At 49.0% G+C, this 26157-nt stretch overlaps 1 protein-coding gene across 1 annotated transcript in view; it reads right to left on the reverse strand.

Moving 5' to 3' along the window:
- The window catches only part of KDSR (3-ketodihydrosphingosine reductase), a 38098-nt gene extending 13018 nt beyond the window's left edge, over positions 1-25080 (reverse strand). Inside the window, exons 1-7 of the mRNA XM_061131066.1 lie at positions 24933-25080; positions 19010-19099; positions 16819-16875; positions 14184-14249; positions 13893-13988; positions 9465-9656; positions 1098-1181 (exon numbers count right to left, since the gene is read on the reverse strand). Of these exons, the coding sequence (XP_060987049.1) occupies positions 1098-1181; positions 9465-9656; positions 13893-13988; positions 14184-14249; positions 16819-16875; positions 19010-19099; positions 24933-25040 (693 nt within the window). The 5' untranslated portion in view covers positions 25041-25080. The remainder of the gene's footprint in view (positions 1-1097; positions 1182-9464; positions 9657-13892; positions 13989-14183; positions 14250-16818; positions 16876-19009; positions 19100-24932) is intronic.
- Between the last annotated feature and the right edge of the window lie 1077 nt (positions 25081-26157).

Genomic DNA, 26157 nt, shown 5'->3' on the forward strand with positions numbered 1-26157 from the left:
GGTCTTTTGTGGTTTTGTTTTTTTAAGTTTTGTTTTTTGGTTTTTTACTCACAAGAGGGGTTTGAACAGGGGAGTGACAAGAGCTGACTTGTCCTTTAAAAGGATCACTAGCTATGCTATGAAAAAGACTCCAGGGGGTAAGAACTAGGAGCAGGTAGACCAAGTTGAAGGCCATTACAGCAGTCTGGGAGAAAATATCGGTGACTCACACTGCTGGGATAGTAGTGACATCCGCAGTTTAAAGAAGTCCGACAGGGGACAGGTCCTGAGAGCAGAGCCCAGTGTGGAGGCATCACGGCTGGCTGCAGGGCTTCCAGCCTGAGCCGCTGAGAGAATGCTGGGCACCAGAAACGAGATGGGAGCGAAAGGGAACTGAAAGTGCTGTTTTTGAAATGTTACGTCTGAGGCACCCATTAGCTCTCCAAGCAGAGACAATGGATCAGCAACTACTTGAGTCCTTAAATGAAATTAAGTCCAGAGGAGAAAATACTATCATTAAAGAGTATTATGTGTCTCACTAAGTCGCTAAGTCATGTCGGAGCCCACCAGGCTCCTCTGTCCATGGAATTCTTCCCCACTCAGGGATCGATCCCACGTCTCTTTAAGTCTCCTGCATTGGTAGGCCAGTTCTTACCACGAGCGTCACCTGGGAAGCCAAGGTCTATTACTTGTTAGTTAAAAATACAAGCTGTATTCTCCATCAGAAAGAAAACACCTTATTAGTTAAATCAAGCCTGAAGATTCTTAGCAAAAATGGCCTTTGAAAACAGGGTCACACCAGGACTTTCCTCCTGGTCCAGTGGTTAGGACTCAACACTTCCACTGCAAGGGCCTGGGTTCAATCCCTAGTTTGGGAACTAAGATTCCCACAAGCTGTGTGGCACTGCCAAAAAAAACCCCAAAGAAAACAGGGCTATAGCCTCCAAGATTTCAAATGAAAGTTCCAGAAAGTTCTGAGGCCTCCTGCAAGCACATAAGTTGAAAGCAGCTCAATCTTCTGACGAAAATGCCTGAAAGCTGAAGGGTGGAAAGACAGAAAACAGGAAAAGGGGTATCCAACGTTCGAGCCTGGAAACGGGGCTGGGAGCCATACTGACCTTGGTCTGGTTTTCTTTTGCAAACCCGGGGGTATCTGTGTCCGGTGGGTAGGCAACTGTGACGTACACATTGTAAGGCTTCACCTGCATTTCAGAGACAACATCGGGACCTTTAGTAAAACCATACAATTTCACATCCTCCCTTATCAACCCGCATTGGCTGCCAGGCAGACCGTCTACACACAGCCCTGATCTTCTCCAGAGGTGGTGAGACCAACAGGGTGATTCAGTAAGAGGAGCGGTGTGTGCGTGCACAGTCGTGTCTGACTCCTTGTGACCCCAGGGACTGTAGCCCGCCAGGCTCCTCTGTGCATGGGATTCTCCAGGCAAGAAGACTGGAGTGGTTGCCATTTCCTCCCCCAGGGAATCTTACCCACTCAGGGATCGAACCTGTGTCTCTTTCATCTCCTGCATTGTAGGCGGGTTCTTTACCCGCTGAGACACCAGAGAAGCCCCTACCACTGGCTGAATCAGGAAACTCTTGGCCCTGAAGATCATTTAGAAATAAAGTTAAAGAGCTCACCCGAGCCTCTATTCCAGAAAACAGTGGGCCCTGAACTACAAAGGTTCGTTCGCCTCCTTCTAGGGCTCTTTTGCTCCCACTGACCAGGGCCTGGAAGCTGCCTGAGGACAGCAGACGGTGCTAAAGGGAAGCCTGCTCGTCCCCCGACCCCCACCCCGACCCTTCAGCACGGCGGCCACGGCCACGGGCAAGTCTGTCCCTTGGCCATCCGGCTGCAAAGCTGCTCTCCACAGTGCTTCCCAAACTACCACTCTGCTAGTTTCACCCACCATACAGGCTGAGACCACTCAAACCCCTGCCCTCTGCCCCAGACCCAGGTGGAGAGTGACCCCACCCCAAGAGTCTGCAGGTCCAGGAATTCCCAGCGCCAGGGAGGGCTCAGGGCTCACTTTTTCAGCCAACAGGGTGCTCCTCGGGGGTCCCCCCAGGGCAGACCAGGACCACCTCACCCGCATCTAAACATGGAAACTCCTTCCCAGCTCCTCTTCCAGCACCCCTGCCTGAACTCCACCAGGATCCTAGGCTTGGTTCCCTCTCTGCTGGGTGTCCCCCCCGAACCTCTCCACTCAGAACACACCGCTGACTCCCAAGGTCGTGCTGCTCCCCGGCTGGGACGCGGCCCCCCACGGACCCCTGCGGCACACCCCTGTGGCTCAGTGACGCTAAGGGGGTGACTCAAACCTGCGGAACCTCGGCCACGACTCTGCTTGCTGCCGGCTCACTGCCAAGTCCCACGGGAACACCGAGGGGACCCCGACAGCTGGCCCTGAGGGAGGCCCCCCCGCATTTCAAGGAGGCACTCCGGGGCCTGTCTGACATCTGGCCTTTTTCCCCCTGCTTCCCTCTGTGAAGCGCGGTCCCGGAGGCCGAGGAAGGAGCTGCAGGGGCGGGGAGCCGAACCGCTCAGCCCGGGAGGGGCACCAGCAGGGGACAAGGTCCCCGGTGGCTGGGCTCCGGACACCCAGGCGTGAGGCGCACTTGCTCAGCGTTGCGGGGCGGGCAGCCTCAAGGCCCAGTTCATAACAGCTCTGGACTCGGGCCAGGCAGGGAGGCTGATGAGCAAGCAATTTCTCTTCCACTTGTTTTCACGATAGCGATTTTAGAAAGTGTCTCCCACGGCCTTTGCCCTCTGCTGTGCACAGACTGGAGAAGAACACGACTGCCATCAAAAAAATGTCAGTAAGCGGGAATCAGACAGCCTGCCCGCAGCCTGAAGCTGGCGGCTCGGACGCGGCCGCCGCAGGGACAGTCCTCCTGCCCCCCACGATGGGCCAGCATGGTGGTGCTGTAAGCTCCATGGCAGGATGTCAGAGTGGTGTTTCTCCAATTCAAGGTTACGGCCGAGCTGCCAGAAAAGCTTACCGCTTTTCAGAACAGCTTCTTCTGGGGGGTGGGGGTGGGGGTGGGGGGTTGGGAGAAACCAGTCCAACCCCTTTCTAAGTACTGGTATCCTCGGTATAATCATGGAGCCAAATGACCCTCTCAGCCTATGGCTGGATACCTCCAGTGGCTATGAACTTAACCACTGTATTTATTTATTTTAATGTCTGTTTGTTTATTTGGCTGTGCCAAATCTCAGGGTTTCCATGGGGGCTCAGACAGTTAAGAATCTGCCTGCAATGCAGGAGACCTGGGTTTGATCACTGGGTCGGGAAGATCCCCTGAAGAAGGGAATGGCGACTCAGTCTAGTGTTCTTGCCTGGAAAATCCCATGGGCAGAGGAGCCTGGCGGGCTACCGTCCACAGGGTTGCAAAGAATCGGACCCGACTGAGAGACGCACGCTTTCCCCTACGTTGGGAGCTCCGAGACTCAGCCACCGGACCACCAGGGAAGTTCCCATGGTATTTATTTATCCAACAAGTGAACATGAGACAGTTAGATAGCATCACTGACTCAACGGACGTGAGTCAGTGAGCAAACTCCAGGAGACCGTGGAGGACAAGAGACCCTGGCACGTCACGACCACGGGGTCACAAGCGCTGGACATGACTGAGCGACTGAACACAGCAGCAGCCCAACAGACACCGCTGCGTTATTTCTGCGCCCTCACGGAGCTTACAGGCTCCAGAAACTCCTGGTCAAATAATCTGTGAAAATCTAAATAAACTTAACTCTGGTTGTGGTTTAATTGCTAAGTTGTGTCTGATTCTTACAACCCCACGGACTGTAGCCCACCAGGCTCCTCTGTCCATGGGATTCTCCAGGCAAGAACACTGGAGACGGTAGCCACTTTCTCCTCCAGGGGATCTTCCAGACCCAGGGATCGAACCCGGGTCTCCTGTGCTGGAGGTGATCTCCTGCACTGCAGGCGGATTCTTTACCATTTGAGCCCAGGGAAGCCCCCCAAATTAACTCCACACCTTGATTTAATTAACTACAGTAAGTCTCCTACATATGGATGAGCTCCACGCTAAGCGAGTTCGCTTAAGTGCAATTTGTTCCTAAGTCCAATGATGTTAGCCCAGGTACCCAAGCAACACAATCGGCTATGTAGCGCTGTACTGTGACAGGTATATAATACTTTTCAAAAATTACACATAAAAAAATGAAACATTTTAAGTCTTACAGTACAGCGCCTTGGAAAGTACTCAAGTACAGTGCAACAGCTGGCACACAGGGGCTGGCACTGCGTGAACAGCAAGGAGCGTCTCTGCCTGGAGGGGGCAGGAGGGGTGGGAGAGGGCAGAGCTGAAGGATCGTCAGCAGGGGATGGAGGGCCAGGGACGACCCCACTCACAGCGTGCAGACCAGACGCACCAAGGCATGTTCACGTCTCTGAAAGCTCACAGCCTGAAGGTTCGCATGCAGGGGACATGTGCCACCCCTGACCCCCTCAGAAAAGGAAATGATGGTACTGTGGCCTCACTGGTTCTTGCTAAGACAGTGCTGACCCCTCAAGACCACTTCTGCGAAGAGTTTAAGCCAGGACTGCACTGATTCTGTTTAGCCACTGTCTGCGTCTCCCTGGCCCTGCTGACCGACTCCTCTCTCTCCTCCACCCCAGCTCTGCCTGGTCCCACCCTACACTCATTTCCTCCCTTCCACCTTGCCTCACTCTCAATGATGCCCACTTACTCAAGAACTAATTTATTACCCAATCTCACCTAAAGGCGGGCTGTTCCTCATCCCATCAAAGCAAAGACAAGGGCAGAGAGCAGGGAGGAACTTCCTGGGGGTCCTGGGGTGAAGAACCTGCCTTCCAACGGGTTCCAATGGGCTCTCGGATCCATCCCTGCTCGGGGAACTGCGATCCCTCCTGCTGCGGGGCAGTGAAGCCTGAGCTGCAACCACTGAACCTGCAGGTCAACCAGAGAGCCCTCCTGCTGCAGCGAAGACCCAACACAGCTGAACAAAGTAACAAACAACCATTAAAAAAGCAAAGCAAAGCAAAGACAAAGACCTAGGAGCTGGAGAAAGCATTAGAGCTGTTGACAGTGAAGCTCCAGAACCTAAGCTTCAGCTTCCTTTTGAGCAGGAAAAGATGAGGGATTGGGTGGGGGGTGATTGGGAGCAGGGACGTAGAAAGTGGGACACCTAGATTTCTTTTATTGGGTCTCTGCTGCTGTATCTGTGGATACACTCCCACCTCAGAAGTCTGCTTTCCTAAAAGAACAACTTCTAAAATCTTTAAGTGATGTCTTTATACCTAAAAGACTGAGTTTAAAAAAGAAAGCAAAAAAATGCCAACAAAGCATTCTTCCAAATTTAGTCATTGCACATAAAGCATTTCTAGATCCAACTTTAGTTTAGGAGCAAGAGTGTGGTGGAGGAAGATTTAAGAGCTCATTAAACCAGAAACAATAATCACAGGCACTTAGAGTCTGACGTACAGAATGTTTCATTCACAGAAACACAAAACCACCTTGGCTAAGCAGACCAGCAAGGGCACAACAGTGTAAGTTTGTGAGGAAACAACTGTATTGGTGGAAGTTCTGCTACGAACATGCTAGATTTTGATGACTGAACTTACTTCCCCTCAACTCTACTTTCCACAGTACATGTTGATTTTAGTTTTTGCTTCTGTGAGGACATTTTAATAGAGTCCAAATATGGAGCAAAGTTAAGCCGACTGGCAAGTCCAGACCGGCCACTTGCAGCCTGTGAATCACACGTGTCACTAAGAGGCTTCGGGGACTCATCCAGAATGGCAGCTCCAGTCTCTTCCCTCTTCTTTATTAGCATCTTCCTTCTACCCAAAAGGGAACCAGGCCATGCAGATCAGACATGTGCCCTGACTCCTGGAGTCCTTCTGCGAGACAGACTTGGGGACAAAAGTCCTTTGTGCACAGGCCTTTCAATCCCAAAACGTGCCTTCTCCTGCTGGGTTTCTGAGACCAAAGGGAAGGGCTGAGGCAACCCTGACCTAAATTACAGACACATTATAGAGCAGACAGGCAGCTGAAAGGCAGAACCAAAAGGCACAGACTTTGTTACTATTTCTGTTATAAAGTCATGATTTACGTTTGAGCAACCCTACGGAATCTTGGAAAACTCAGAGAAGGCTGCACAAGACATCTGCCTTATCTATTTCATGAAACTTCTATAAAAGAAGATGGTTATTCATAAAGGGATGTATCAGAGTGAAAGCTACAAAAGAAATCACTGGTGTTCTTGTTGGAAATTTCACAGCCATACCTGCCCCACTGGCTAAGCATACGTTACAGCGACCTGTTATCGACTAAGCATATCAAGGACGTTGATGAAAAAGAAATTTGTGGCTGACTCCTGTGGGATGAGACGAGCATAGCATGCTGGTCCCGAAGAGGCCGGCGGGGACTCTCACTGACCAGACGTGTGTCACTCGAGCTCACCCAGTACCGGGGCAGCGCGGCACTCCGCTCAGCAGCACCCAGGGCTCTCTGGGGGCTTTCTGAATCAGAAGTCGGCCAGCTATGCCCTGAGGACCACATCTGGCCCTTCACCTGTTTCTATGAATAAAGATATATTGGCACACTGCCATACCTGTTTACTGAAACCTCCCACAAGGCTGCTTTCCTGCTATCATAAGAGATCTGAGTAGTTCTGACAGGCACCATCTAGCCTCAAAGGCTAAAATATTCACTCTGGTGCTTGGGGGGGCGGGGGGGGGAAGTATCCACTCCTAATCTAAATCACGAAATGAGACCCTCAAACCACACCCTTCCTGTAGGAGGGCTGTCGCTGCTGCTGTTCCGTTGCTCAGTCGTGTCCAACCCCTTGCAACCCCGCGGCCTGCAGCCCGCCAGGCCCCTCTGTCCATGGGATTTCCCAGGCAAGCATACTGGAGGGGGTTGCCATTTCCTTCTCCAGTAAGAGAAACGGCCACAATTAATTTTCTTCTGGGCTTTTAACATCATGAGGTAGTGTTACATTTCAGTATACAGTTGACCCCTGAACAATGTGGAGGGCAAAGGTACTGACTCCCTGCGTGACCACATTTAAAAATCCACATTTAGCTTTCCGAGGGGCCCTCCACACCCACGGTGCAGCATCTGAGGACTCAACCAACATCAGATCAGGTAGCTCTATCATCTTTATCGGAAGAACGCCACTTACAAGTGGACCTGTGCAGTTCAAATCTGTGATGTTCAAGGCCAAATATGTACAGAATTAGAAAGAATTTCGCCTTAAAGTACACGGTTTTGGAAAGACCCACGCAATGCTCTCTGAGCCTCCCCGGTGACAGCAGCACCGAAGTCCACTTCACAGATGAGGAGGGAGGCTGCAGGCATCTGACAGGCGCTTATGCGATTCCGATCCTAACCACCACCTCCTTCCACGACATGTTCTATTAACTATGAAGATAAGAAGCACTCCTGTTCATCAATATTTCTTTAGGATATTAAAACATAAGTATCAGGAGAGCCAAGTGCAAATTTTAATGCAAGTCTTATTCTCATTTTTACCAACAAGGATGATGAGATCAAGTTAAATGATTTGTCTAAAAACTGAGAGCTCCACAGTAGCTCTTTTATTAGTCACACAGGCTCATTCTATTAGTCAGGCCAGAAGGCTCGGTGGCAGAGAATCTGCCTGCCAACGCAGGAGATGCAAGTTTGAACCCTGGGTCAGGAAGATCCCCTAGAGGAGGAAATGGCAACCCACCCCAGTGTTCTTGCCTGGGAAATCCCCATGGACAGCGGAGCCTGGTGGGCTACAATCCACAGGGTCGCAAAGAGTTGGACACAACTGAACACCTGAATAAGCATGCATAAAGGATGGATCTTTTCATTAAAGAAATATCTTTTAAGAGTGTTAAAGAACAATGACAAAAAAAGAATAAAGTATCCAGTTACCCTTATGCATACTCACACAGTATTAGGTCAATAGTCACAGCTTATTGGGTTTTTAAAGATTTTTATTTATTTATTATTATTATTATTTTAATCAAGGTGCATCTTCCTTATTTTTACTTTTTGGCTGCATTGTGCAGCATGTGGAACTTCCCCAACCAGGGACTAAACCTGTGTTGCCTGCACTGGGAGCTTGGAGTCTTAACCACTGGAAAACCAGGAAAGTCTGATATAGTTATTTTATTGTGTTTTACTTTATTGCACTTTATAGATACTGCATTTTTTACATATTGAAAATACGAGCTTCCCAGGTGGCGAGAGTGGTAAAAAACCTACCTGCCAACGCAGGAGACATTAGAGACAAGGGTTCGATCCCTGAGCCAGGAAGATCCCCTGGAGAAGGGCACGGCAACCCCCTCCAGTATTCTTCCCAGGAGAATCCCATGGACAGAGGGGCCTGGCGGGCTACAGTCTATGCAGTCGCACAGAGTCGAACATGACTGAAGTGACTTAGCACACATGCACAAATACTGTATTTTTTACCAAATGCATGTCTGTGGCAACCTGGCATTGAGCAAATCTATTGGCATCAGTTTTCCAACAGCAGTTGCTCACTTCATGACTCTGTGACACATTTTGGTAATTCTCCCAATATTTCAAACATTTCATCATGACTGTATTTGTTATGGTGTTCTGAGATCAGTGATCTTTGATGTTCCTACTAAGACTCACTGAAGGCTCAGAAGATGGTTAACATTTTTGAGCAATATGGTATTTTTTAATTAAGGAATGTACATTGTTTCTTTTAATGCTATTGCACACTTAACAGCATAGCAGAGTGTAAACACGGCCTTATACGCACCGGGAACCAAAGCATTCCTGTGACTCGCTTTATTGCGATACTCACCTTATTGCAGATGTCTGAAACACAAGAGCTCTGCCGTCTGCCTGTAATACTATGAAGATGTTAGTACTGTTAAGTTAGGTTCAGTCGCTCAGTCACTTCTGACTCTTTGTAACCCCATGGACTGCAGCACGTCAGGCTTCCCTGTCCATCACCAACTCCCGAAGTTTACTCAAACTCATGTCCATTGAGTTGGTGATGCCATCCAACCATCTCATCCTCTGTTGTCCCCTTCTCCTCCCACCTTCCATCTTGCCCAGCATCAGGGTCTTTTCAAATGAGTCAGTTCTTTGCATCGGCTTCAGCATCAGTCCTTCCAATGAATATTCAGGACTGATTGCCTTTAGGATGGACTGGTTGGATCTTCTTGCAGTCCCAAGAGATTCTCAAGAGTCTTCTCCAACACCACAGTTTAGAAGCAAACTATGTATTAAATTAAGCAAGCCAAATACCTCACAGCCATCCTGCTTCTGTTGACACCTATCATCTTTTATGCAATAAAAACAGAATAACTGCAAATTCACGGGTGGAATCAGTTCTCTTACACTGAAGACAGATCTATAAGGCTCTAGTTTCACATAATGACAGGAGGAAGAAAACTACAAACTAAAGGGGAACATGTCCTGTTGGGCTGAAAGGAGTCATCTATAAGTGAAGACGCTCTTACCTCCATCTGCAAAGCCTCCGCCAGACCCCTGATGGCAAACTTGGACGAAGAGTACGCCGTGTACCCAAACAGGCCCAGCTGCCCGGCCTGGGAGGACACAAAGACGACTCTGCCCACACGGCGCTCCTTCATGGTGGTGATCACCGCCCGGCTGGGGTACACGCTGCCCAGGTAGTTGACGCTCATCAGCCTCTGCAGGGAACAAAGAGACTTGGAGCCCGAGCAGGGCGCGCACCAGGGGCACCCGCCCCGAGTCACCGGCGCGCCCCTCCGGCACCCGCCCCGAGCCAGACCCGGGGTCACTGGGCGCTCAGCAGAGCTGCTGAACAAACAGGACCTAAAGTGTCCCGGAAGTGACCGTGATGCACAGGGCTCCCTGCTGGGGGCCCCCTTCTTTTTTCTCTCCCTCTTTTTTGCTGCCGTACAGCTCCTTCACAATGTCGCCGGTTTCTGCTGTACAAGAGAGGGAATCAGCTCCGTGCAAATGCATAGCCCGCCCCCCGGGTCGTCACTGAGCTCCGAGCTCACTCCCGGGCCTACAGCCTCCCACTCCTGTTCTCACAGGGCGCACAGGTACACGTTAGGCTCAACCCCCAGGTCACCCCCTCCCCTGTGTCCGCCTGTGAGCGCCTATTTCAATCTCCTGTTTCACTCTAACCTCACGTCCTCACGACAGCACTTAGGTCTTTGCTGAAGCCTGGCCAAATTAGTCTTCTCCTTAGAAAAAGTACACTGCACGGTGCAGGTAATCCTTTTGAGAGACAGTCTGAGCAAAGAGCTTCTAAATATTTCCAGCTTGGAAATACTTGGAACTGTGAGAGACCACAGAGGCCAGGGCAGGGTTAGGAGCGCGGACTTCGGGGCCGGGCTCCACCTTTCACGCCTATTTGAGGATCAACGGCAAAGTCGGATACTCTACTTAATTCCTCACACGGTGTGACTGCACAGGCCTGCCGCAAGGATTGAAAGGGGAAACAGAAGGTAAGCACCCTCCCAGCCCCACCCACAATAACTACCCAGTATATGTGGGCTCTCATTGATGGAGGAGGACCGCACAGGTACCAAGGGTCTCCTTTGCCCTCATCCTGGGAACTCTTGAAAACTTTTACATTTTCAACCTGAAAGTCTCATGATACTGCATTACAATCCTTCTACATTAAAAGCCTTATAAAAAACGAGGTCTATCACCATGTGCAATATAAAACAAAAAATAATAGCGGCTCCCAGGTGGAACCCTGCCTCCTGCGTGTCGGGCTGAGCTATGCGGGAAGCCCTCCAGGTGGCGCTAGAGGTAAAGAACCCGCCCGCAACGCAGGAGACTAGGAGGAGACACCTTCCATCCCTGGGCGATGGGAACCCACTCCAGTACTCCTCCCCGCAGAATCCCATGGACAGAGGAGCCTGGCAGGTCCTGCAGTCGTGAAGAGTCAGATGCGACTGAAGTGACTTAGCAGGCACACACTACATCTATTAAAGAAATTAAAGTTAAAACCTTCCCACAAAGAAAATCTCAGGCTTCACTGGTGGATTCTACCAAGCATTTAAGGAAAAATAAATCAATTATACACAAATTCTTCCAGAAAACTGAAAAGTAGGGACTATTCCTCTACTGATGCTATGAGGCCACCTCGACTCTTAAACAAAATCAAAAAGTAACATTAAAAACGCTACAGCTAATATCCCTCAAGAACACAGAAAGGATAACACATCCTGACCAAAGGTGGTTTATCCCAGGAACACAAGGCTGGAAACATCTGGAAATTAATCAGTGTAATTCACCATATTAACACACTAAAAAAGAACTCTATGATCATCCCAGTGGATGCAGAAAAAGCACCTGACAAAATTAAACATCCATTTTATACAAAAACTCTCAGCAAATTAGGATAAACTGCTAAACTTGATAAAGGGCATCTACCAAAAATAAACAAACAAAACTACAGCTAACATCATACTTAAGAATAAAAGACTAACTGCTTTCTCCCTAAAGTCAGGAACAAGACAAAAATGTCTACTTTGGCCACTGCTAGTCAACACGGCACTGGAAGTTCCAGCCCACGGAATAAGCGTATCTAGATAGCAATGGAAGATGTAAGACTTGCAGATGACAAGATCTTGGATGTAGGAAGCCAGGTGAACACTAGAATTAATAGTTGAATTCAGCAGCACTGCACGATCAAAACACAAAAATCAATTGTCATTTTCTACATTAGCAATGAAAACTCAAGAAATTGAAATAAAAAACTATTTACACTAACATCAAAAATATAAAATACTGAAAAATAGTATGTGAGCCCCAGATACTGAAAATTATGAAACACTATTGAGATAATTCTTTTAAAAACTTAAATAAATGGAGATATATATTATGTTATATGGGTTAGAAGACAAAATATTGTTAAGATGTCAGTTTCCCTCACATGTGTCTATAATGTCAGTGCAGTCCCAATCAAAAATAACTCCTCCTGGGACTTCCCTGGTGGTCCGATGGTTAAGAATCCGCCTTGCAGTGCAGGGACGTGGGTTTGATCCCTGCTCAGGGAACTAAGATTCCACATGCTGTGAAGCGCCTGAGCCCATGCGCCTCAACTAGAGAGAAGCCCTCACGATACCACTGCTGGACAGAGGGGCGAACAGCCCGCGAGCAGAGGTGCTGGTGTGGGGATGGTGCAGGGCGGGGGGGGCAGGGGGTGCAAAAGAAACGGACTGTGACTGCTTTTTCAAACAAAGTGAGAGAGACAGAGGGAAGGAGATAGTGTAATGGGAGACGGGTTGAGAATAAAGAGAGTTTTTTTTTAAAGATTAGATTCACACATTATTTAAATATTGCAGCATACTTCATATTCTATATGTGTGTTATATTTCCTCCTTCATCTCACCCGTTTCGTGTTTTCTCCTTGTCACTGACACCCACCCGCAGCTGCCTGAACTTTTTTTTATGCCACGCCACGAGGCAGGCAGGATCTTAGTCCCCTGGCCAGCTCGAACCCGTGGCCCCCGCAGTGGAAGCACAGAGTCTTGACCAGGACTGCCAGGGAAGGCCCGCAGTCACCTGGTCTTCAGTGCTCAGTTCCTTCTGCTCTTGCTCAGACATGACCCCCACAAACCTTTGACACAGTTGCCTCCAGACTTCCGTTAGACACGGATGCAGGGACCCTCCCGCTCCACCCGGACAGACTCTGCTTCCCGATGCCCGGCTGCACTGCTGTGAGCTTCTGTGCTGCACCCACACAGATCCTTACACACCTTTCCTCTCTGCCGTCCACAGTCGCCCAAGGAGTCTGCCGACCTCCCTTCATACCATCTTCCACACACAGGCACATACACTCACACTTCTCTTTCACCGGCCACCTCTGAAGTCTTTCTACTCATCACTTCATGCCTAGACTACAACTACTTCCTCCAACTAATTCTTCACACAGCCATTGAGATAATCTTCAAAATCTCCCTGTCAATACCTAGAGATAACGGCATATAGGTCAAGACATCTATCTTTTGATTCCCCCCCGCTTTGGCTGTGCCAAGCGGCATGCAGAATGTTAGTTCCCAGACCAGGGATCAAACCCACAGCTCCTGCCTTGGAAGGCAGAGTTGTAACCACTGGACCACCAGAGAAGTCCTGACCCAACAGCTATCTTTTCTGCCGAGCTGATAAAGAAGCCTTCCGATACCAGAGTCCCAGCTAAGGCATCACTCTGCTTCTGCCTCCAGTGGACTTGCACAGCTTGTCTTGAAATCGCAGAGTTTACAGTGCTTTTCCCCAGCCTGCCAGAGCAGGACGTCTGAACTGCCGCTCGGGGAGTCTCCTCTTCCATAAAAGGGAGTGCGCCCTAACTTCACCAAGATCATTCAAAGCCCATCACCACCATGAAGGCTCTACAGACCAGTAAGAGAGAGAGACAGCTGACACAACATCAAATGAAGAAAAACATGCTGTGCACTTAAGAGGGATTTCAAGTCTGTTGTACACTTCTTTGGCTGACGTTTTTAAAAAACATAAACATAAATATAACACATTGTCTTTTTCTCTTGGCTTGAGAATGCCAGAGTCTGCTCTTCAACTTTTTTGGGTTTTCATTGTTAAAAACACTGATACTTGACGAGAAAACCAGCATCTCTCTTGGCTTCCAAAGGGCTCTGCTGATAAGGAACTGATAAATCAGTTCCTATCGATTTACTGTGTCAGGCTGGAGGCTGCATTCCCATTCTACAGTTGAGGAAGCCAAGGTCCAGAGGCCTGTGTAAACTTCTAAGGCTGGACGGTCACTGGGACTAAAACCCTGTCCAGCCTTCCTCTAGCTTGCTGAAGCTTCTGTTAAACTGGAATGCGTTTCACCTATTTCATTCATAAAGCTTTCAGCCATAAACTAGTTCTCCCTCATAGTGTATGGGGCTACCACAGTGAAAAAATAACAAATTTTTACTTACTTCAAAAGTACTAACTTCAAGATCTTCAAATTTTCCTGCAAGTGACATTCCTGCACAGTTTACAAGCATGTCCACTGGGCCCAACTTCTCCTGAGCCTGCAAGTTTATCAAATCGGGCATTAAGGAAGAGAAACAAAGAATCCATTAGTAGCCAATCAATGCCAATAAATAAAATCTATAAAACTATTAGACCTATAGGGAAGATATGCCAACTCCAAGCCCCACACCAAACTGGCAAGGACCAATCAAAAGGCGAGTGGATTAACTCCAACTGACCCAACTGACTCTTACTTGTTTTATGACGTTCTCTACTTGGCTATAGTCTTGAGATACATCAACTGATATACACAGCACCACCTGTCAGAAAGAGAAAAAAGTGATCAAAGCTATGCAGGGCTTTAAAAGAACTGTTTTTAAAAATTAAAGGCAATTTTTTCCAGGAGATAAGGAGTCCAGTTTGGATGTTCCGATTGCAGGGTTTGAAACCTGCTGACAATGCAATTAGGAGAGGCATATTGGGGATGGGAGGGCAGTTCTTCCAGTGGTTCAGCCGTAAAAGACTCCGCGGACAATGCAGAAGATGCTGGAGACGGGTTTGATTCCTGGGTCGGGAAGATCCCCTGGAGGAGGGCATGGCAACCCACTCCAGTGTTCCTGCTTGGAGAATCCCACAGACAGAAGAGCCTGGGGGGCTACAGAGTGGGACACGACTGAAGCCACTCGGCCTGCACATATGGGCAATTTTTGGCAGGGGGGAAAAAACTAACAAACTACCAGGAAAAGCATGTCGCCAGGGCCCTGCTCATGCGCCGCAGAGAAACACGCCAGCTGGGGAAGGGAGGCCGCCCGGCCCCTCCTGCACACCCTAGCCCTGAGGACCTTCCCCCTCCTGGACGTGCAAGTCAAGGGCTTTCCACACGACCGAGGCTTCTGCCGGGTGAAGAGTGGGGCTAACGAGGCGGGAGAAGGAGCGGACACGGCGTCAGCGAGACTGGCCTTCACCAGGACACTCCAGATCCGCGCTCTAGATGACGCCCCTTCTCTACCAGAGCTCACAGGGACAGGGAAACAAAACAGCAAAACTGGGGAGACCTGCTGAGCTGGCGGCTTTCCAACATCCGTGGGCTCAGAGAAGGGGTATAGACGAGGCCCCGGTGCTAGAGAAAGACCCCCACACACAAGAGGTGGGTGAGGCCGTCCGCTTGCGGCACGGAATGCAAAGGAAGAAAATGCAAACAGCCAATAAAAGGGAACCGATTCAGTAAACTTTGGGGCACCCGGGATTACGCCACAGCAGTGTTAAGACATGAGGCAGATTTATCCGACTGACATGCAAAGTTCTCTTTGCTTCACCACCTTAGCATCTTAGCATTACCGACTCAATGGACATGCGTTTGAGCAAACTCCAGAAGATAGTGAAGGACAGGGAAGCCTGGCGTGCGGCAGTCCACAGTCTATGAGGTCACAAAGAGTCGGACATGACTCAGCGACTTAACAACAACAACAACAAAGTTCTCTAATGTACTTCTGGAGGGAAAAAAATGAGGCAATTAAAATGAAGGTGAAACACCATTTAAAACCCATCAGGAAAGCAAAAATTAGAAAGTCTGTTAATACCAAGTATTGGCAAGGAGTCACTGCGGGCAGGAGTGTAGCCATGTTGGCGATGCACACACTCGACTCAACGGCTCCACTTCTGGGTGTATTCTGTCCTCGTACAAAGTGCACAGAGACAAACCTTAGCAATAGCAACAAAGAAAGCAAACTGGAAAGACAATGGAAACCACCCAAATATCCCCCCACAGTAGAGCTGATGAATGGAGGACAGTCTATACATACAAGAAAACTCCAGATGGCAGCAGAAAAAATGGACAATTACTTCATGCAGCAACTGACAGGAATTTTAACAAGATCAGGAAGAATATGCAAAGAATGACGTTGTATAAACTTAGAGAAAATAGGTTACAGATTGCCTAGGGCCGGGAGGGGTTGGAAGACAACAAGGGCTGACTGCTAAATAACATGGACTTCCTTATGGGAGGAGGAAAGTGTTCTATAACTGATTCTGGTGATAATTGCAACTCTGTGGATATGCTAAAATCCACTGAACTGTACACCTTAAATCAGTGAGCTAAACGGTATGTGAAATTCTATCTCAACAAAGCTATCAAAGTAAGAATGATGCCATAAAGCTCAAAATGCAGCAGAAGTAAACAATACGCGTCTTAGGGTTACATGCACTTATGGTCAAATTATTTAAAAAAAAAAAAAGGAAGGGAACTCCCTGGCAGTCCAGCGGTTAAGACTTTCAATGCAGGGGCAAGGGGTCGATCCCTGGTCAGGAAACTAAAGTTCTACATGCTGTGTGGCACAGCCAAAAAACTAAAAAACAAAAGAAAAAAAAAAAAACTATAAAAATCAAGTTGGGGGTTACCTCTAGGAATGAGACAGAAGGATTAGGCTGATGTGGGCAAACAGATGAGATTTCAGGGGCCCCGGAAAATGCCATTTCTTAAGTTGGGTGATGAGTGTGTGGCTATTAATTTATCATTATGTTTTATTCTAAAATAAATATATTGTATACATAAACGTACCATTGCATCAATCAAAAAATTGCATAATCAAAAAGTATTTTTAATACCTCCTTTCCCTTATATGTTAATTTGAATAAATAACTGAAATCATTTTCTAGGAAAGCATTCTGTTATTGGATCACCTGTGTGTGTGTGTATGTGTGTCAGAATCTATGCATTGCTTTGGTAATAACCTGAAATCCAAGACAATTCAAACAATTTCACCATTTTAAAAACAATTAGGAACAGTTGATGTGCTTTCGATGAACTATTCACGGATGAAGTCACGGTCTTTTCCTTTGCATATCCGTGCTGATTAGACAGAAAATGCATCATGAGCACAGGAACTTTACCTGTTTATCATTAATAGAGTGTTTTTCGATTTCTTTCTTTGCCTGTAACAGCTTGTCCTGAAAGCAACAGAGAACAATTAGTTCTGGTGGTGATCTACTTGTCCATTTGTTTGTTTAAAAGGAGAGAAAAAGCAGTTTTTGTACAAGGACTTATTAAATGCCAGAAAGCAGACGGGACAGCACCTGCATGTGCAGAGCTGTGGAGCACATCGCTGCGAGGTAGGCTAAGCTGTGACTAAGGGATCGTGAGGGTTTAACTTCACTGCAGAGAAAGATAATAAAAAAAAATCAATGAAACTCAAAGTCCCAATCATCAGTATTAATTGCTAAGGGTCTCCCACCAATTCTAATAAATGTTTTCATTTGACATTACGGAGATATGAAACATCTTCCCAAACTGAAGAGTATGTGTGATTTCATGACATAATGATTTCCTACAAGATCATCTAAAGAGTCCCTCCTCCACCAAAAAAGCAAATAAAGTAAAAATCACTTGTGAGATGGACGAGGTAAACCAAGGCTTGGCTACTTCCAAAAATACTCTGAGGACAAGCAAAACTATCCAGTAACTGAGTAATTCTCCCAAGATCTCAATTGTGCTTGTTTTAGTCACTTTCAAGAAGATGGAGATCAGTTTACAGTGCCTCAATTTACTATAAATGCTAGAATTTAAATACAGCATGACAGCAGAAAAGAACAAAAGGACACGGGAGTCCTTCCAAAAGACGTGCAGGTTTTCTAAACAAGAATGTGCCCGTAATAAAATCATATTATTCTATTAATACAGAGGAACACCACCTGACTTTGCCAGAGCCAGAGTATAAAATCACACTAGAGAGTAAAGGCCTTCTTGGTGCCAGAAGGCTCGTTCACCCCCAGCAGCGCCAGGAGCCACGGAAAGCCACGGAGGACCCGACAGGCTACCCTGCCTCCTGTTTCCCGTGTCTCCTGTCAAACCTCGGCACTGGACAAACCTCACACGATGCCATTTCACCACAGCCGGGTTTTCAGTCAGGAAGGTGGCTTCGATGCCAAAGCAGATGCGCTGGTAGAGGAGTCCGGGTACAAATAAAAGGGAGCTAGTTCTGCCTTTCTTCATGTTTTAAACAGATGATGGCTGCCCGAGCCTAATTCTGTGTCACTATCTGCACGGTTCCCCCGGGGCCCCCGTGGTCTGCCATCCACCTGGGCACTTTCACTGCCCAGCTGTGCGCCTCGCCCCACCCCGCCCCAGGGCAGCCAGCACCCCGCCACCCTCCCTGTTCACCGGTGCATCAAACCCCATCAACAACGCTGCGCTGCATCTGCCCCTAGGTCCATCGCCCTCCCTTCACTTCTGCAGCCAACAGAGACGTCCCGAGCGAGTGCCCACTATGACCCGAGCTCCCCGCCAAGCCCAGAAGGCCCGCCGTGGTCCCTGCCCCTCCCCACCCCCCAGGGAGCAGGACGCGGGACCTGTCGGGCAGAACGGAGCGCAGCGCCCTGGGCTCGGGCAAGGAAAACAGACACTGAACAGAAAAGGGAAACAGATCTTGTGCTGACTAGGCACAGAAAAGCACGTGTTCTGTGGAACTGCTGGGGAGGAGGGAGATTTCCCCTGCAGTCTGGGTCTCTCCAGAGATGGAGATGACGTCAGAAGCAAATTACAGAGAAATGCCTACAGTAATCCTTCAGGACTCAGATCGGCCCTAGGATGCCGCTGTCTGCGGCTCTGGGCAGGGGGCGGCCTCCCTGGCTGCCTGTGGCCAAGGGGTACACCTAAGTCTCTGCCTCTCCCAGGTCTGCAGTCTCTGCAGTGTGGCCTCAGAGTTCCTGGCTCTGAATAAAGTATCTGTGGAGCTAACCTGACTTCAACCAGGAAGTTTTTGCCTGGAACACAAGAAATAACCAGTCAGATGGTAAAGAATCCGCCTGCAATGCGGGAGACCTGGGTTCGATCCCTGGGTCGGGAAGATCCCCTGGAGGAGGGCATGGCAACCCACTCCAGTATTCCTGCCTGGAGAATCCCACGGACAGAGGAGCCTGGCGGGCTACAGTCCACGGGGTCGCAAGGAGTCGGACATGACTGAGCGACTAAGCACAGGAGTCACAGCTCCAAGCAGGGACAGGTGTGAACACTGCGAGCCTCGCACGGCCTCTGGGACTCACATCACGCTGACTCAGTACCTAAGAACTTAGCTGGAAGACTTACCTCATTCCGTGCAACCAGAGTTATAAAGGCTCCTTGTTTATAGCACTCGATAGCAATGCACTTTCCGATGCCACTAGAGCCTCCTGTAACCTAAAAGCAGAAATAAAGAAATCTTAGCACTTGAAATTTCCCTTCTGTGGGAAACTAAAAAAAAAATATGACAGGGGGCTTCCCTGGTGGTCCGGGGTGAAGAACCCATCATGTGTAAAATAGATAGCCAATGGGAGTTTGCTGTCTGACGCAGGGAACTCAAACCCCAGCTCTGGAACAACCGAGAGGGGGCGGGAACTTGGGTTCCCTAGCTGATTTACGCTGATGTTTGGCAGAAGCCAACACAATACTGTAAAGCAATTACCCTTCAGTTAAAAATAAATAAATAATAACAATAAAAAAAGAATCTGCCTTGCAAGGCAGGGTAGGCAGGGGAACTAAGATCCTAAACACCCCGGGATGACGAAGTCTGCGCCTCCCACCTAAGACCCAACGCAAATAAATTAAACAACTATGATAAGCTCCAAAATCCAACCTACAGGAACTAAATCTTCAACTACCGTAGCATCGTCATCCCAGACCCAATGAATGGAGTTTGAGAACAAACTGTCAGCAGGACGTGTGGTTCTGACTGTTTCCAGTACTGAACCATCCACTGCACACCTATATTTCTGAGTCCACTGCGGGGGCAAGAGCCCTCTACATCTAGCTAATAAATAATATACTAGTCTGATAATTCGAAAAGACATGTGCGCCCCTATGTTCACAGCAGCACTGTTCACAACAGCCAAGACACGCAAACCACCTCAAGGTCCACGAATGGATACAGAAGATGTGTGGACACACTGTACGGATGCGTGCACATATGGAACGGAGTGGGATAGCACTCGGCTTTAAGAAAGAAAGAAAGAATGCTGTTTGCAGCAACACAGATGGGCCCAGAGATTATCGTACTAAGTGAAGTAAGTGATACAGAGAAAGACAAATATTAGTATCACATGATATTGCTATATGCAGAATCTGATATATGACACAAATGAACCTATCTATGAAACAGACCCACAGACAAAGAGAACAGGCTTGCGGTTCCAGGGTGGGGGAGGAATGGACTCGGAGCTGGGGTTTAGCAGATGGAAACTATTATATACAAAATGAATAAACAAGAAGGCCCTACTCTACAGCACAGGGAATTACACTCAACCTGCAGTAAACCATTATGAAAAAGAATGTATATGTATATATTATATATAATACATAACTGAATCACTTTGCTATACTGCAGAAATTAACACATTGTAAATCAACCATACTTCAATGAATTAAAAAATAAATACATTAGTTTGGCTTTGAGTCCAAATCCAAATGAACATTGTTTTTCTATATATCTTCTATGAATGACCAGTTCTACAGGAGATGAAAAAAATAATCACCAGCATATATCTTATGATCTTTTAAACAACTGCTTATTATAAAGTAATACATGACCACGTGGAAACACTAAACAGCGAAGCTTTTCTTCTGGCACTGTTCTCATCTTCACTGTCCAAGGCTCAGCCACACTGGCTGGCTCCCAGGCATGCCTTCTCCAGCCACGGGACCTTTGCACATTCTATTCTCCCTGCCAGAAATGCTCTCCTCCCCTTTTCATCTAATTGGCATCTATTCACCCAATAAAAAGCTCAAATGATCACGGCCTCAGGAAAGCCTCACAGGCTGCCCTCGGCCCCACCTCAGCCCGCTTTTCAGCACTGCAGCCTTTTTCCCCTTGCGTTTACATCACTCCATAACCAAACAGCCGTGCATTTACCTGTGTGACTATTTGATTTACAATCATCTCTCCCATTACCACTCCACAGACTCCCTAAAAACACCAATTCTATTTGGGCACCCCACTACATTCTGGACTTCCTGGTGGCTCAGATGGTAAAGACTGCCTGCAATGCAGGAGACCTGGGGTCGATCCCTGGGTCAGGAAAATCCCCTGGAGAAGGAAACGGCAACCCACGCCAGTATTCTTGCCTGGAGAATCCCACGGACAGAGGAGCCTGGAGGGCTACAGTCCACGGGTCGCAAAGGGTTGGACACGACTGAGCAACTAACACACACACTATATTCCCAGCCCTTCGTATAATGCCTGGCATATAGAAAGGGCTCAAAATGTATTTAACTTAATGATACAAACGTAACATCATCTTTCTATTCATTTTTCCTATGCACATTATATAACACAGGCCAGGGGAGCAGGTGAGGGAGGAAGACAAGAGTCAGAGAGGCATCTGCCCTTGCACACTTTTGTATTCTACCTTAAAAAAAAAAAAGTATAGTCGAAAAACTAAAAGGACACACAATATTGCGTTAGATAGCTATATCAAAACTTAGTTAACCATTCCCCTACAGTGAGCATCTAGATTGCTTTGAATATTTTATTGTTAGATATAAATCTTGCTGTAAAGAATATCTCTGACTCCATCTTATGACTTTTTTTTTTTTTTTCCATCTCGTGACTTTAAAGATCAAGATTCCTTCCTACACAATGTACCTATCTCCATGGAACTCCTAGGTTTCTCCTGAACCTCAGCTTCTCACTAATGAAGGGATTTCTTTGGGATAATTAACCAATTATCTACCATTTACTATTAAGATACATCTGCTATCCCACCTAACAGTCACCTCTGAAGAGCTCTTTGCTATTGAAATATTTTATAGGGGGACTTCCCTAGTGGTCCAGTAGCTAAGACTCCCAATGCAGGGGGCCTGGGTTCTATCCCTGGTCAGAGAACTGGACCCTGCATGCTGCAACTAAGTGTTCACATGCCACAATGAAAGAATGGGGTTGCCACAATTAAGATCCAGGCTATCCATATAAATAAATGTTGTGGTTCGGTTGCTCAGTCATGTCCGACTCTTTGTGATCCAATGGACTGCAGCACGCCAGGCTTCCCTGTCCTTCACCATCTCCCTGAGTTTGCTTAAACTCACGTCCACTGAGTCAATGTAGATAAATATTAAAAATATATATATATTTCATAGGTGGTTTTGGCTTATTACTTTTTATCAGACATTTCAATTAGCAAGATCATTAAGAATGTCACTGGCTATTTCTGCTGCCTACAGGTCCCTTCACCCAACATCTCCCACACACCTGCATTTCCAAATCCCATGGAACCTGTAGAGGCCGGTCCCAACAGCTCCTCCTCCAAGAAGCCTTCCCGGACTCTGTCCCTCTGTCCTGCCTGTCACTTTTGCACCTTCTGCAATTCCTTCTGTGCCTGCCTGAGCTTCCGGGTCAGACTCTAAGTTCGCTGAGGACGAGTATCAAGTCTGAGCTCCATGCTCATTCCTAGCACAGCACTCCGCATAAACAGTTGCTAAATAAATACTTGCCTACCATTAATTTGCAAAGTGATGTACCATGCCATTTCCCTGGGAAAAAAAAAAGCCAAAAAAGCTTGTAAGTAAAAATCCTGTTATTCAAGGAATACATGGAAGTTGAAGTGATGAGGTAATTGAGAAAATGTATATGCTCTCAGGTGCTCTGTAGATATTATGATTGTTACTGTCCTTTTTCTAGACTGAAACAGGTAAGCAAGCTGTGTCAAATTACTGCACAACAAAGAACAGGGTATAATCTTATAAGATTTATCCATAAAAACAAGAGTAAGACTTCAACTTCTGAGTCACGGTTCATGGGAAACTGACCTTCCAGTCCAAGCCAGCTAATTCATAGAAGGTATCTAAGAACATGCCTAAGCCAATCCAGGCTACGTTACCCTTGGGTGGTATAAGAAAACATAAGAGATTTTCCTAATGGCTGAGAAAAGAGTAAATATGGACTGAGTTGCCTGACCATTGGTGACATGAGACCCCAAAGATAACAGTTTAATGCCTTTCTTTATCACTCGTTCTGACTGTTCTTTGCCACTACTGTTTTAAATGTTAATATGTCTTCAATTCTACCACACACCTCTTATCGAGGGCAAGAGAGGGCGCTTTGCTGTCAGAACAGCTTCTCCATCCATCTCCCCAAAAGGGCAGGCTTGATTTTCTAGCTTTCACCAAATCAGTTTAACAGCTTTGTTTAAAAAACAGCTGATTTAAATAAGTATATACTGTGTAAGAGGGCTTCCCTGGTGGCTCAGATGGTAAAGAATCTGCCTGCGATGCAGGACATATGGGCTCCATCTCTGGGTCGGGAAGATCACCTGGAGAAGGAAATGGCAACCCCCTCCAGTGTTCTTGCCTGGGAAATCCCATGGACAGAGGAGCTTGGTGGGCTACATACAGTCCATGGGGTCACAAAGAGTCGGACACAACTGAGTGACTAAGCGTGTGCACACGCGTGTGTACACACACACACTGTGTAAGGCTTGCTGCACATTCTTTACCACTGTAATTAGAGAGATAATACTCATCAATCAGAATTGTTTTAAAAACAAAAGAATAACTAGTTCTGACCTAAGCCTGCTCATGCTTCCCCATCAGCAAGACATTCTGAACACTGGCCCCCTTCCTGACACGACTGGGTCTAGTCCTAACAAATCTCAAGAAAAACAATTACACTTTTACTCTTTTTATGTCATTAAAAAAAAGAAGACAGATGGTGACATCATGTGAATTATTCATGTCGTCCTCATGTCATTTACAGTGGCACAGCCAAATGAGATGGTGAAAGTAAGAAATTCTGTGGGATCTACCCCAGCAGATGTGTTCATTATCTTATCCAGGGCCTACAGAAGCATGATGGGGTTGGTAGGACCAGAGTCGCCATTAAGTGAGAGTCCCTTATAAACACTACGAGGTGTGCTCTGCAAACATCACTGCTAAAAAACCCAAGTTTTAAAGCCACAGTTTTTGAGGCCGAAGTTCTCTTGCAGATGTGACCCTTTCAGAAGGCAACATGATTGTAAAATTTTGCTCCTCTCTCCCTAGCTAATGAAATAACAACTCACCTCCTTATCTATCTTCTGCATCAGGAATGGCTGGAGCTGGAAGTACACTATTGGTTTGACGAGAGAAATTAAACAAAATATATGTTCCCATTCAGAAACTCTCGGCGAGACGTCAGACACGCTAAAAGCAACGACCATCATCCCATCTCATCCCAGCGATGCTCGGATCTTAGCCAGGACACCCATATGTCACCTCCCACACCAGGAGGATTTGTGCTAACTGCTTAGTAACTAACTTTTCTTATTCATAACCTCCCGCCTCTACGTGCCTCGGGCTTGTAAAAAAAAAATCAAGTAAGAAAGGGCCCAGAAAGCCACAGCAAATGGTGGCATGCCGGGCGCAGAAAGCAGGCTTTCTGTTTAAGTGAGGTGGTCCACCTGCAGAGGAGGGATCGTCGCAGACAGGAGTTTCTGATAAGAAACACACCCACCCACCGACGTCCCCTTCATCACAAACGCACAAGCCAGGTCCTCTGGCTCAGCCGTCTGACTCTGCAAGGGGGCGGCACCGGCCGACCCCAGGCGGAGTCCAGCAGGGACAGGCCGTGCAGACGGGGCAGAATGGGCCCAACGCCGCTCGCGAGGACTGCCGCTCCGCCGGAGAGACTCACTTCCCGGACCGCTCTGCCCGCTGTCACTCGCGCAAGGCGCCTTCCGGGGGCCGCCCCGGCGGAGCCCCGGACCCCGGCCAGGGCCGCGCGCCGCGCCCGGGTCGCCAGCGACCGCGGGGTCCCGGCGGAGTCCCGCGGCCCCTCCGCCCGCTCGGCGGACTCATTGGGGAGCCCAAGCACAGAAACCCCTGCGCCCTGGAGACACCCCGGGCGCGGACGCGCGCCCCCCGAGCCCGCGCCGGCCCCAGGGGAGCCGAGGCAGCGGAGAAGACGGCGCGGGGCGGCGGGGCGGCGGGCCTGCCCGCCGGGGAGCGGCCGGCCTGGGGCCCGCGCTCCGGGGACGGCGCCGCCGCGGCCTCGGGGGCCACTCACCACCACGTGCGCCCCGGGCAGGGCGAGGGGCTTGGGGCTGATGAGCGGGGACACCATGTAGAGCAGCAGCACGAAGGCCACGAGGGACGCGGCGGCCAGCAGCAGCATCGCGCGACCGGCGGCCCGGGCGCAGCTCGGCGCAGGCTCGGCGGTCACGCGCGGCGGGGCGGGGCTCGGCGGGGCTCGGCGGCGCGCGGGGCGGGACTGGAGGCGGGCCGGAGGGCGTGGCCGGGGCGGTGCGTGGCCGGGGGGTTCGGCGACGCGCGGGCGGTGCGTGCGGGCGGGGCGGGGCGGGGCGGGGACGGGGACCGGGCCGGGGCCGGGGTTCGGCGGCGCGCGGTGGGGGCGGGGCCGGGGCGGGGCCTGGGTGGGTCGGCGACGCGCGGGGCTGGGCGGGGCCGAGGCCTGGGGGCGGGGACGGGTTCGGGGCCGGGGAGGGACCTAAGCCGGTGTTTGGCGCGGGGCGCGGCCAGCGGCAGAGAGGGGCGGGGGCGCGGGGCGCTGGGCGCGGAGGCGGGGGCGCCCGGGGGCTGCCTCACGTCCCCAGCTCCCGGACGGGACCAGCACCTTACGCCGGGGAGGCGGGGGCTCCTTAGGGATGCGGGGCCGCGCGCCGAGCCTCCCCGGGTCGGAGGCGGCGGCCGGGGGCTGTCTACGCGCCGGTCCGAACCTCCGGGCCTCGCTCCAGCGCGGAAGGCCCGGCACCAGGCCCGCGAATCCCGGGCTCCATTTCGTATTTTCTTTCGTGCTTAAAAAATGGTCACAGCGCACTTTCGCTTGCCAAGGACCGGGAAGGCCTGGACAGGGAGTTCTAAAATCGCTCAGGTCATTCAGCTTCCTTGAGTTCAAAGTTCATCTTTTACCAAGGCAGGGTTTAAAAAGGTCAAACGCTTTGTTGAGATCTAATTCGCATACCATACAATGCACCTGTTTAAAGTACATTATATAGTCAGAGTTGTGCAAATATCACCACCGTCATTGAGCTGCACTCTGAAAACACACACAAATCCCTACCCGTTAACAGTCACTCCCCATTTCCTCCCACCCCCTCGGGCCCTAAGTAATCACTAATCTTTCTGTCTCCATGAATTTACCTATCCTGGATATTTCATATAAATGGAATTATAGAATAGGTAGCCTTTTGTAGCTGGCTTCTTTCAGTCAGCATACATTTTCAAGGTTCATCCATGTGGTACAGTGTATGAGTAATTCGTGTTTTTTATGA

Source organism: Dama dama, chromosome 27, assembly GCF_033118175.1.
Source record: "Dama dama isolate Ldn47 chromosome 27, ASM3311817v1, whole genome shotgun sequence".
Classification (NCBI taxonomy): domain Eukaryota; kingdom Metazoa; phylum Chordata; class Mammalia; order Artiodactyla; family Cervidae; genus Dama; species Dama dama.